The 13,968-nt window shown below is 35.1% G+C and overlaps 1 protein-coding gene across 3 annotated transcripts; it reads right to left on the bottom strand.

The window, feature by feature from the left end:
- Positions 1 to 1,797: 1,797 nt before the first annotated feature.
- Positions 1,798 to 13,842, bottom strand: LOC110771371 (alpha-L-arabinofuranosidase 1). 3 transcript variants are annotated; one of them, XM_021975665.2, is made up of 18 exons: positions 13,539 to 13,832; positions 12,891 to 13,095; positions 12,553 to 12,607; positions 11,544 to 11,755; positions 11,115 to 11,236; positions 10,859 to 11,012; positions 9,441 to 9,510; positions 7,604 to 7,749; positions 7,459 to 7,504; positions 7,322 to 7,374; positions 6,465 to 6,609; positions 5,269 to 5,387; positions 5,061 to 5,132; positions 4,881 to 4,984; positions 4,323 to 4,379; positions 4,008 to 4,206; positions 2,718 to 2,864; positions 1,798 to 2,186 (listed from the first exon to the last, which is right to left on the bottom strand). In XM_021975665.2, the coding sequence occupies exons 2-18, from the start codon at positions 13,062 to 13,064 to the stop codon at positions 2,028 to 2,030; spliced, it is 2,034 nt and encodes a 677-aa protein (XP_021831357.1). In that variant the 5' UTR covers positions 13,065 to 13,095; positions 13,539 to 13,832; the 3' UTR covers positions 1,798 to 2,027. The 3 variants fall into 3 exon arrangements, with proteins under 3 accessions (XP_021831357.1, XP_088100010.1, XP_088100011.1); XM_088243884.1 differs by having other exon boundaries at positions 7,459 to 7,749; positions 13,539 to 13,842; XM_088243885.1 differs by lacking the exon at positions 13,539 to 13,832 and adding an exon at positions 13,434 to 13,458 and having other exon boundaries at positions 7,459 to 7,749.
- Between the last annotated feature and the right edge of the window lie 126 nt (positions 13,843 to 13,968).

Here is a 13,968-nt window from a genome sequence, read left to right as displayed (position 1 = left end):
TTTTTTCGGTCAAGGTAATTCATTCCATAAGATGAAAGGGATTACACAGTCAGAAAATGCAAAAATAAAAACCAGCCCAACACTGATAGGTACAAGACCTCAGCCTAACAGAAATAAAAAAAGCCACATAAAAGAAAACCCTAAAACAAACATCTAGCCCAATACAAACACAAAGGAAGAACCCTAACCGCCAGAGATGGGTAACCAGTAAGAGCATCCACAGGTGGGGGGGAATCACCCGCAATGGAGAGGTGTAAACGAGTGTAAATTTGCATCACTACCATGAGATGCAAATTTAAATGCACTTGTACATCTTTTTTTACATCTCTTGCGGGTGGGACCTAACTGAGAAAAGGTGAGAAAAAGTGGAGAAAAGTCAACAAAAAGGTGGGACCCGTGGCTATAGTAGTTGATGGACCAAAATTCATATGCGGGCCCATTTTTGGTTGTCATCTCCCCCGCCCCCCCCCCCTTTTATAAATTCTCCTTTAGATACCGGATAAATCGGTTGTTGTAGGTAAAAAGAAAACAAAAACAAAAACACTCCTTTTTTTTTCGGTCAAGGTAATTCATTCCATAAGATGAAAGGGATTACACAGTCAGAAAATGCAAAAATAAAAACCAGCCCAACACTGATAGGTACAAGACCTCAGCCTAACAGAAATAAAAAAAGCCACATAAAAGAAAACCCTAAAACAAACATCTAGCCCAATACAAACACAAAGGAAGAACCCTAACCGCCAGAGATGGGTAACCAGTAAGAGCATCCACAGGTGGGGGGGAATCACCCGCAATGGAGAGGTGTAAACGAGTGTAAATTTGCATCACTACCATGAGATGCAAATTTAAATGCACTTGTACATCTTTTTTTACATCTCTTGCGGGTGGGACCTAACTGAGAAAATGTGAGAAAAAGTGGAGAAAAGTCAACAAAAAGGTGGGACCCGTGGCTATAGTAGTTGATGGACCAAAATTCATATGCGGGCCCATTTTTGGTTGTCATCTCCCCCGCCCCCCCCCCCCCCCCCCCCCCCCAAACGGCTACATTGCAACATGTGCTTTAATTTTCGAAAACAGCCAACAATTTTATATGAAATATTTTTAGGTCTATTTATTTGGCTACTTAAATTTGTAATATTTTCATTGTATTTGGAGATTGTATTTTTTTTATACATAATGATTTGAGATTTTAAATTTACAATTATTTGTTCTATAAAGTGAATGTATTGAACAATACTTTCAATTACATGAATGAAGTTTATGTTGGCTTTGATGAGGATATAGTACCATTGAGAATAAGCTTTTAAAGTAAATTTGATTGCTATATCATAGTTTATATACCAATTGAAACAATCATCCCATTAGCATTGTAAATGGGCATTGTACCATAAAGTTGTGTTTTGAGATAATAGTGATTTGCAATTGACAATCAAAGTAGTTCCATTTGCATTTCAGTCTCGCAATTATCATTATCTGTGAACAATTATGAAACTTAGAATCTCTCACTAATGATAAATCCTTCATAATTAATTATATGTTCAAATGGTTGTAATCCATGTGAAAAAAAAACTTTGTAGAATGCATAAAAACATTGCTTAATAGAATGCAATTGCATTTTTCTTTGCAATTCATACTTCGGTCCTTGCAATGCATTTTATGTACATTATTGCAAACGTGGTTTATTATTGAAGAATCAGAATCCAAAGACTAAAATCCCAAAAGTCTCTTATTTGTGCCCTTTCGCAAGAACCCCATTAAGACTAGTGTTTCCTTACCAAATACAACATTTCAAACCAATTTAAAAGCCTGTAACAATGTGAAATTTATTGCTTTTTTGTTCTTAAATCTTTTGCGGGCACTATTTTGTCTTAAGTAGCACAACTGGCTAGCAACTATACAAACTATTTCAGTGGGATTATTTCATTTGATTACATTGGATTATTTCATCTAATTACATGGAATTATTTAATTTACTTACATGGGATTCTTTATTCGATTGCATATGATACTTATTCTATTTCTAACTTTTAAACAGAAGATACAGAGACAGAATCAGCTCCAGTTGTCCTGATAAAGCTCGATTCCATTAAGAAATCAATTGAAGTGAAAGAATGCGGAGAGATTGCAACCTCCGTATCCTCACCATCCTCACCAGCCTTCTCAAGTAGAATCCGGTTCGGTATCACCTGCATTTAATTTAAAACAAAAGTGAAAAGATATGGATAAAAAAAACATGGTCCAAAGCATTGTAATGTTCAACACAATCAATATTGGTTCACCATTCTTCCCACAAATTTAAGCTTTTAGGAGGATATGGGCCAACTACTTTTTTTTATTTGATTTATTTTTTAGGACTTTTCACATATAAGTCCATTATTACTTTTAATAGAAAAATGGTAAAGCAATTTTGCACACTAAGATCCATTTAGAAGATGACAAGTGGCTAGCTTGCAGGTTTTCTTTCTCCAATTGGGCTCTCTAATTGTTTCTGTATAAAACATACAGTTGTCAAGGTGTTTGTACTATTTTACTATATTTTTTTTCTTCATATCCTCATACTCATCCCCATTATTCTTTTATATTTCAACAGTTCATGATTGAATAAGTCAAGATAAACTAGTATAGACACACAGCATCTCCAAGTATATACAAAAGCAATGTAGGGGCATGTCTTCAACAATATGAAAATGTTAAAGGATACAAGTTGACTCAGATACCTTCTTTGGCTCATTAAAGGAATTCTCATCCATCAGGTTGGTTGACGTGAGCACGGTCTTGGTTGACTCAGACAGATTAATGGAATTCGGCTCCAACCCTTCCACAAGAATCTTGAGATTCACTATGTTTGTTCCGAAGTTCACAATCTACAGAAAGAAATAATCATCACAAAGTAATAAGATGTCACAGAATATGACATGCACCATATTGGTAGAAACTGTTGAACGAAGCTGCGTGAATTTGGAATGAAGTCATAGTTAAAAAAGAAACCTAAACATAAAAAATAGGTAGAAGCATAAAAGACGATTTTCTTATATTAGTTTGAGTATGGACTTTGGCAACTTCCACTGCCATCTACTAAGGGGTAGAAGCATAATACTGCTACAGAACTTATCCTAAAATATCATGTATTAGCATGGAGCAATAACCGTATTGAAATAAAGGTATTCTAAGCAAACAGAAAATCATTGATTAAGAATGGGAAAGAGAAGTTAACACAAACCCTAGTTCCTGTAAAAGTTGGATTGATGGATACCAGACGTGCCCTCAGCATCAAAATTGTTCATTCATTTATTTTTGAGAGAAAGATGTTCAAGATAATTATATTATTTTAAAAATATATTAAAATATAATATGCACATCATACTCTGACTATTGTAACTGAAGGTTAACATGTATAAGTTTCATCTCATACTTTCTACTAAATTTTAAAGTAGAAAAACTTCTGTGCAGAAAAACAGCAAAGGTTTAAGATTCACAGCCTTGACATTAAAATGTAATTTTACTTTGTAACAGCAGGTAGATACTGAGCAATACAGAAAGAAATGCAGACAGATTCACCATACTGAACAAAGAAAGATGACACCAAACACACAGAAAGAATGCAGTACAAGCAAACACATGTTACTTCAGACAGATAAGCCTGGAAAGTTGAGCAGAAAAAAGAAAACGTTCCAAAAAGAATGGACAATATTTATAAATATATGCCCTATATTTAACTGACAATTCATATAAAACTTATTGCTAAAGTATTTCTGATTCATGCATTGATTGAGTTGTCTCTAATATTTTCCATTTGAAGCAACAAAGTCGTAATAGTTCTAGAGCAATGTGAAATATGAGCTTCTTTCCATACTAGGCATTCCAAATATGTATTAGATGGCAAGAAACACTAAGGGCATCGAAAAACTACAATTTACACAGAACAAAAAAGGTTGATGAACACAATCTCAATTAAGCATCACGAAGCATAAAACTGACTGAGATAATGTACTAGCACAAACAAAAACCTTGATTCTTAGGTAACTATTCTCATTTTCTGAATTTTTCCAAGAAATTGCAGATGCAAGAAGTGAAGTAGACGAATTTGTTTGGAGTGTTGCATTGAAAATAGTTGCTCCACTTGATTCGTTAAAAAGACATTGCACCCAGTAGCTAGGAGTCCCATAGAGATGTGAGGAGTTAAAAACAATTGCATCTGGGTTCCACCTTGATGACAGAGAAGTTTTCAGTTTTAGTAATAACTACAAAACAATGAACCCCTCTTGAAAACATAATAAATAAAAACTGCATTAGAGAAAAAGAATGAGATGAGAAAAGTATACCTCCTGTTATTGGCATTCACAAAGAGTGGTGCATAACTAGCCATCTCAACAACATCACTGCATTTGATAAGAATAAACAATGAAAGTACTCAGTAGCTGCCAGTCTTTACAAGTATATAAATCTTTTGGTAAAAACTAGGTCTAAAGATTACCACCCTAGAATTACCATGTACATCTGTGATCTATTACCATTTATCATTTTTTATTTCAGTTTAATACTATCTCTATAGGTTGGGAATATCAGAAGCCTTCAACTCCATAGAGAACAGATGTGCAGCTGGTCACACAAAGAAATAGGGTAACACACAACATGGATTTGTGGCAAACAAAAGTGCAGGAAATGCTATGCATTTCTTTTGCAAGGAGAAATACTGTATTCGCAAATATATAATAAAGAAGTTGGATCTTTAATTATGTGTAGACATATCTATATAAGATAGCAAACTATGCATATTTTTCCTGCTGGAACTTTGAAGAAAAATAATTTCTGTAAAGAAAACATTGTAAGCATTCTGGAAAATATTACAGGAAACAAATTCTTGAAATGCTACAACAAACCTGTTTTTCTCCAGCCCAATAAGAAATCCAGCTTCAGCTAGTGCTGCTAGAAGACTTCCTGTTCCAGCATCTCTCCCAGTGACAGCATACTCACTCACAAAAGCCTGAATCATATTGAATGTTAAGAAAATCAATAGAAGCCATTCAGAGCAGATTAAATCATAAGGCACATTACCCTACCTTGGGACCACTACGTGATGTATGATCAAACTGATGAGCCATAGAAAACATGTTTTTGGCATCTGTATAGACCTAAATAAAGATCAGAAGGTAAGATTAATATTGCGAATGTCATTCCATGTTGCCAAATCAATGATCCACCGCATTGAATGGTAAAAAAAAAATTCATAAGCAAGTGTAATACAAGTGGTGGTGTTATGAAATTTACATGAAAATCATACAAATCAGCTGGATGATCCAACTTTCGAGAAGATCCGTCACAGTTTGAAATTATTTTGATGTCTGGATAGGCACGTTTTATAGCACTATAGAACTTAAGGTAATTTCCTGGTCAAGAAAAAGAGGAAAAGCATAAGCGTCGTTGAGAATATAAAATCCTCTATTATATATATTACATTGAATCACAAAATCTAAAATTCAAGGTCCCTGCATCCTCTGCCAATTGCTTACGTGTTGGATGTGCAACTTTAACATGTGTTAGGCTGGCCAGATGATTGGCTCAACTCGAACACGTGTGAGAGGGTGTGTTAATAATATAAAAATTCCACATGGGTTATATATTCTAACCAGTGCATCACAATATGTAAAATCTAGGCTCTCTCCACCAACTGCCAATCGGTTTTAGGTTGGAGATTCCGACTTTAACAAGTCTCCACTACCAAGTAAGAGCAATATCTGTATTGCAATTAAGAATTTTGCAACCATGGGCTTGTATGTTTATTTGGAGGAAATAACAGGTTACAAAACTAGGGTTCAATTCAGTTGACTGATTGCTGAGAAAATCAATAAGGCTGGTCTCCCAAAATTACAAGTAGATCTTATGTCTGTTGCATTGAAATAAGTGTGGAAATTGTCCTTTAGAATTCTAATCTTTCGAGAGTTTGGGAAGTGAAGCGGAAAAATGTCACAGGTTGGAAAAGAAGGGTTTTCAAGAATCTACTTCTTTTAGCACTTCCATTTAATTACTTCTACAATATCATGCCATTATTGTATGGAAAAAAAGACCTTTCAATAATGAGAAACCGTTGTAGGTCAAGTACAAAAATTCAAGGAATAAAAGACAATGAAGTAGACACAGGTCATCATTTGATTCACTAAAAATAAGGAATCGCAAGTTTGCCTTTTCAGAGAAAGGATAGTGGCAGAAAAACTGAAGTTATTGTGGAAAAAAATTCAGATCTTAATCAGAGTTATTTCCAGAAGCATATTGCAAAGTTGCAATTGTTTTAAGGACAAAAGAGTGAAAACTGCACTAAATTGTAAGGACATTCATATACACAGACTAAGTTATGCATGACTTTGCATGCAGAAAGTCATCCTACGTCCCATATGTGTAAAACTCAATCCGTTCCATCTAACCAACTAAAGAGCAAACAAAAAGCATGAACTAGAAAATATACAAACCTCGGTAGTTCTTTTTTCCGCAATCCTCATTCCCAATAGCAACATATCTCAAGTCAAAGGGTTCTGGGTGTCCCATTGCAGCACGGAGAGAACCCCAGGTAGAATTAGGATTGCCTCTAGCAAACTCAAGACCATCAAGAGCTTCCTGTAAACAAGAAAACGTGAAAATTAAACCATAAGTTTGAGATTTATTAACACATAATAGGTTTTACTAACACAATCTAGAATTAAGTAGCAAAATTTATCCTATATAGGACATCAAAAAACTTCATCTTATCCACGGTTCCTCTCATTTATGCTCAAATTGCATTAGATAGACATATAGCATTGATACTTACAATGTTAATGAGTCAATACAAGTTCTCATATCACATTGAGAGTTCAATGCAAAGTTTTCCTAGTAGCAGACAATACACCACATGAACACATATTTCACATAATGTAAATGCTTTAACTGCATTTTGTTGCTATGTTTTAGTGTTTTTCAATGAGTGACAACACCTTATGTCACCTGCAGCTCTGCCCTACCCTCACCACAGCAACCCCACTTGTATGAACATCCTTTAGTGGGAACTCAAATGAAGCTAGGCTTGGAGACAATGAAACCACTTGACCGGAAAAAGAAGGCAAAATCTAAATTTGATCTCCTAAAACCATATTTGCAAAGATGTTTCATACACCAAAGCACATAAAGCCACAGATTTATAAGGATGAAGCATATTTTGAAAAGCCTAAATGTCACTTGCATATATTTGCTTTAGTTGCAAAGATATAATCCCGATTAGAAAATAATTAATGGTTTATTTGGTATCAGTTACTGATTAGCTAATGAGAAATGGTCAGCAATGCAGACATACCTGAACAAATGGTAAGACACTGGAAGTATCAACTTGATCAGTGTGACTGATTCCTATGAAATTCGTACAGTCAGTATTGGCAAAGGTAAATGTGATTATTTAAAAGATAAAGGAAGCGCTAAGAAAATGTGAAGTACCGTTATTAAATACCCATATTGGCAATGTACCAAGGTCCTCTGCTAGCTGCATAAATAAAATTTTCAAAAACTGGTACCGACAGAAGCAGGATTTTAAAGGAAACTCCAAGCATTCTTGAATGACAGAACTAAAAAAGATACCTACTTGGAGAAACTCAAAATAACCAAGTCCGTCGTCAGTCCAGTACATCCAAACATCACCAAAGTGTCCAGGTCTCTCTTCCCAGGGTCCAATTGTTTCTTTCCAACGAAATGCATTTCGTAGCCATTCACCTTCGACGAAACAGCCGCCTAATGCAATACAATAGAAAAAAAATACGAATTTTTTTGAATTATGAGGAAACAATATAATAGCTCCGCCTTACTGACCATATTAGAACATGTATTATCTCTTTATCACAAAATCAAGCATTTTTAGCATGGTTTGGCATTTAAAAAGAGTCCCAAGTTATTTTTGTCAAGTGGTCAGGCGATCAAGCCGGCAAGGTTACCCACGAAAAAAATTCAATAGTATATAATGTCCAAAAGATAAAAATGAAAATAATTTCAGAAAAAACAGTGGATGTAGTTCATATCTGCAGGTAAAACTGATAGCAGCCAAGGTTACTTTTATTTAAGCTTGTCTAATAAAGATCTGCATCTTTGTAAAGAAACAGGATTTTTTTTTTTTTTTTTCCCATTAAGATTTCAATCATTTTGCTTACAAAGTTTCTGTGAAGCCTGCTTTTCACTCGGAGGCTTGAGAAAATTAGTACATACCATAGAACATTGGTAGATATAGTGGACAGCAGGCAAATATAAACAACAAGCAGCATATGAAATATATGAACCTCCACAACAATAATGTCAAAGCTAGAATCTTCCGTCAACACGCCCCCACAAATGAGGTGTCACTCAATCCAAGCCACATGGACAACATATATTGGGTGATGTGAGAGCACGCGTGGCTGTTGGGCCCAACACGTAGATAACATGCTCTGAGACCATGTTATAATGTGGACATCCAACCCAAAACCAAATGGCAATGAGTTGAGATGCCCAAGATCTTTCAAACTATTATGCAAGACTTTAATTCCTGATGTGGGATTCACACTCGCAAACAATGAGTTGATCTTATATACTAAAACAAGATCTATTGGACAAATTTGAGTAAAGCTAATCACCTTTTATCTATTGAAAATATAGAACAAATCACTTGGATTTAGATGCACCACACAATAACCAATCCAATTTTTACCTCATAAAGAACTTATTGGCCTTTAATATTGAAAGCAAAAATATGTAAAAGGGTAGAAGTAGAAATAATATATACATAGGCCCACTCTTACATAGGACCCCACAATTACAGAAGCAGATCAAATGGCCTCTCACATCTTGCATTTAAAAGTGGATGCCCATTTTTATATATAAAATTATTTGCTCATCCACACGTTAGTCTACGGATTCCATCCGGATAGAAATACTTTTTTTTTCCAGTTTATTATCCTAATCTCAACAGGGTTACTTATTTTAGGATATAGAATAATCGTACAACTTAGATTTTAGGCTTTAACTCTCGAGTATTGGGCACCAAAAACTCGAGAGTTAAAACATAAAATCCAAGTGTGAACCTACATTGATCGATCGGGAATGAAAAAATAACAACGCCTAGAGACTGGTGGATGCATCTGGCCTAAAGATTGGACATTAACATCCGGATAGGAGAATGATTATAGAATATATATATATTATCAAGAAAAGAAAAAGAAATTGTTAAGAGAGATAAAAATAAAATTTAAAAAATGTTTAGAAATAAGAATAATTTGACACATAAATAAGTTTTAAAAACATTAGGGCTCGAGCAAGGGCACATGCCCCTGGGGCCAAGGTGCCCACAGCCCGGCTTGCATAGTTCAGCATCCGCATATTTTAGCTGAGAGTTATATATGAAAAGCTCAAGTTTAGTAACTGTCTCGTATTAAGACAAGTAAATCCAAATTTACCTGGAAATCTCATAAATTGAGGTTTTAAATCTTCCAACATTTCAACAAGGTCCTTCCGAAATCCATGTCCCTGATCCAAAATAATAGTTTCATAAAGAGTAAAAAGACACATAAGGTAGCAAAGCATATCACACAGCTCCTTACAAGTTACACGTTGAAAGCTGGCAAGCCAATAAATATAAGGGCATAAAATTTAATAAATTAGATCAACTTCCAACATGACCGAAATTTAACCTGCAAAGTTCAAACTTGTATGCCTGCAATTTTTCAACTTCTTTTTAAAATATTCCTGAATACTCTGTTGTTGTTTTTTTCATCATAAGAAACACAATTTCACTAATCACAAATGATATAGAAAAAGGAGACAAAGTATCCAGACATAAACTAAAAATCAAAACATCATCCCAACCTAATAAATCCGGTAGGAAAACAACAGCTCCAAGATCAATTCATAGTAACTAGACTACTACAGCTTTCCAATTAGAAAATACCCCGGATAAAGAAAACATCCCTAAAGACTATCGATCCAAACATGGAGAAACTTTCTATCAATATTAATGGCAGTAACAGAATTGCGAAGTAGAAATGATGACAGATTCAATGTAGATTTTGTTGTGATCCTGAAGAAATTATATTTTCTATAGCACTTGCTGCAATGTCATATATTTTCCAATGGTTAGGTCCATAATTCACATTTGAAGAATAAACAGAGTCCAGTTTGCATTCAATAAGTCACATTCAAACAAAATATAACAACAGAAGCTAAAATAATACAGCTGTTAGATACATGCTCAGATGACTAGCTGAAAGTGTGGATGTCAGATCCCAGGGACAGTACAAGTTCGTTATTATGTTTTCCGTCTAATATATCAAACCATGCATTCTTCATTTTGAGAAATTTTCATCAATGAAAGTATGAGGTGTTTGTTAAATCCTCAAATGTATTGGCTATCAAAATCAGAAAAGTTTCAATGATTGATTTCAACAGCTCCAAATTCAATTATTGTGAGAAAAGGAAGAATAATTTTTAAGAGAATTATGATGATACCACACTGAAGTCAATAAATATGACATATTATGTATAATTCTCTCTAAGTTACATGCCTACACAAAACAGGAAAAAAACTGGTTTATAAATGAAGTCCAAGGAAAAGTACATTATGGAGATGATATGCAACCAAGAAAAACTATTTCTGAGGAAAAGATGTTCTAGACCCTTATATAACAGATAGGTGGTCTAAAAGCATAATGCATCCTTCATGGTAATACTCCACCCCTAGTATGAACTTCGCATTAATCAGCTTTCATATTAATGTCTTTCAAAAGACTATAAAATCAAGAATTTCAAAACAGAACATTATACTTGTAACAACTTGTAACAATCTTGTGAAACACGGGTGAGACAATTAAAAAGGTACCTTATATGTATCCATGGGCATGACTGACACTTGATCAAACCATATAAACCCTTTTCTGGTTGTTGTCAGTTGCAGTCTTGAATTAGAATTTGTTCCTTGGGCTTCCAACATAACTTCAACTTTTGTCCAGTTTGAAACTTCTGAACCAGAAGCTCTGCAAAGGCAATGAAATGTACCGTCAGACTCTTAAATGGAGATAAAAATGTCAGTAAGGAACTGCTGATTATAAAATATCAGCAGAACAGAGGATGCTCACATAATGTTCGCAGCAGCAAGTTTCTGCAACCCATCTGAGCCCGTCAATGATACGGACACATTGATTGATCCAGATGAGCGGACATAAAGAACAACACTGTAGGTCTTCCCCTTTTCAATATTCTGGACAAAACACAGGTAAGAAACCAGTAGCAAAGAGCCAGAAAGAAAAATGTAGTAAATATTTACATATGTGCGTGTGTGTGCAGTTTTGTTGTTCTTGTTCTCGTGCTGTGTGCGTATGCATGCACACACACACACGCACATATATATATATATATATAAAGAGAGAGAGAGAGAGAGAGAGAGAGAGAGAGAGAGAGAGAGAGAGAACAATGTTCTCTTGTCAGACAAATACTTATGTTGCAAACTGTGAATTTGGAACATAAGCATTTAGAATGAACCCATTAGATGATATGTTGGTTCATACCATGCCCCAGAACCCAGGATTATAAATTCCTACACCACCATCAGGGCAGCTACTGGCACCTTGGCTATCACATAGCACCTCCATTCGGAGTGCAACCTTGTTGCGGTCAAAGCATGAAGAACGGTCCGTTGACACTATCAAAGATGACTCATTCCCAATTATAGACCAAGGATCAATGTTGGAAGGAACATTAGGGCCCCCAGCTTCAAAACCTGTGGGAAAACGTTAATAAGAAGCCTCAGCTCTAAACATTCAGTCAAAATTACAAGCCAAAGGCTAACTATAACATTTTATATTTAGCAATACAGTGAATTCCACATTTCACTAGATTCCGAAGAGAACTTTTTAACCATCTACTGATAATCTTAAGTCATACAACCTGTTGTTGAACTTAAACTGACAACACAGAAAAGAAATCGAAGGAAAAAAAAAATGAGGGATCTGGTAGTGCATGTTAAATGCAGAGAGTAAGATGGAAATCAGTGTGTCACAAAAAAAGTAGAATATTTCTCCAGTTTGTACTCAACCACACTTGCACAAGCAGGTAGCACAGTAACTCAAATACAACTTTGCATAAAAAAAACATTCATAGGATAATCCTAAACATCTCAATGAAGAGTTAATCCAACAGTAAAATGTTTCAGGAAGACACCATAACCCTCCACTTCCAAAATATAAGAACAGAAAAAATGGTGTCTGCCAGCTTGACTCGTACTACATATGTCAGATTTGAAAAGAAACTCTGAAAATGTAATGACAACAGAAAGGCATTCAAACAGTTACTTCAACGGTTCTCACACACATGAATTTTGAACTTTCTTGTCAGTTCTTGTCAGAATGCGAATCTGGACCGCACATTCAAGCACAAATTATTCTGAAATGGTCTAGCTTCACAATCTAGCAACATAATAAGCATCTTATGTTGCCAAACAATCTGGCAAGAGAATATTTTCCCATATGTTATTTTCACTTTTTGTATTTGCTGGAATTCAGAGAGTAAGGGAAGCACCTCTGTTGCTTACAAGCTCAGCCCATAGCCCGCCAGCACCAGCATGGTTAATCTCCTGCAGTGAACAAGCATGCATATACCTCAAAATTAATAGCATCTTGAATGAAACCACAATGTTAGTAAGATAATGAGACAGGCATGTTTAAGCGACAGAAGGTTTATAATTGCCACATAAATCAGGATATATCTGCACATAAAAATAAAATAAGAAAACAAATGAAAAGAGATTTTAAAAATTGTAAGAAATACAGTAATAGCTAACAAGCTATAGATTATAGAAGTAACAAAAAGCAATTGGAACTGAACAAAAATTCACTATTTCAAGTCAACACACTAACCTCAAAGAAAATTCCAAACAGTGTTTCAGATATTGGCCGTCCCGATGCTTCAGAAGCATCCACCAGCAGCTTTGCTGTCTGGTTCGTATCAACTCCAAAAGCAAAAGATTGATACACAAAGCAAACCAAGACATATAGCAGAAGAACAACATGAGGGGACTTGCAAGAGCCCATTGCTCAGTTATCACACCCAATACTTCCACAGCTAAAAAAGCATACACAAAGGAGATACTCAGTTACATTCTGATCAATTAAACAGAAAAAGAACAAGGTAACACAAGAAATGCAAAATGGTCTCTCAGTTAATGAGTGATCAACAAAACATAGAAATCCCATAAACACTTTCTAACACTTTTTAGTTCAATCAAACTGATAGATGTGTGGTAATAGTATGAAAGACCCACAAATAATTAAGACCAATTAAATAACTACAAAGTTGATCAACTCAAGGAGATTCTAGTGAAGCAAGTCTCTATTGAATTTAAAATTGATATAAAAAGATAAAGAGAAAAAAACCCAATTCCACAAAGAAGAAGAGAATACCCAGAAAGATGGTGATTTTCAGCAATGCTCAGATAAGAGTGCATTATTAAGTTCTCATCCATTTAGTATAAAATTCAGTTCAGAAACTAAACAAAAAAATAATACCTGAAATAAATATTCTTGTTTTCTTTTTTAACTCCAACTCCAACCCAACTAAGGAAATTTGTTTTTGAGTCGATATTTCCAAGAGACTGTGGGTGAGTTGACTCCGTCTTTCTTCTGCGCTTATCTATATAAGCAAACAGGGAGAAGAGACGACAGGCAGTCGTCTCTTCTCTTATCCGGGGCTGTTGGCTTGCTTTTACGTCAGCAAAGCAGACTGTGGATTACAAGCAAGACCAAACATATCGTTTTGTTTAAGAAATCGTTGTGGGTCCCACCTGGGCACCTGCCGCAAATAGAACATGACATAATTTTCATATCCGTGCCGTGCTACTGGGTTTCTGTTTCTGTCACACTACATTTACTTCTGGTTCCTGAACCAAAATAAGATAAACACATAACTAACACACACATATTTGTCTCCCTTTATTAT

The sequence above is a fragment of the Prunus avium genome, chromosome 7 (genome assembly GCF_965620075.1).
Source record: "Prunus avium chromosome 7, drPruAviu1.hap1.1, whole genome shotgun sequence".
Taxonomy (NCBI): domain Eukaryota; kingdom Viridiplantae; phylum Streptophyta; class Magnoliopsida; order Rosales; family Rosaceae; genus Prunus; species Prunus avium.
This window is presented reverse-complemented; position numbering and strand designations above follow the sequence as displayed.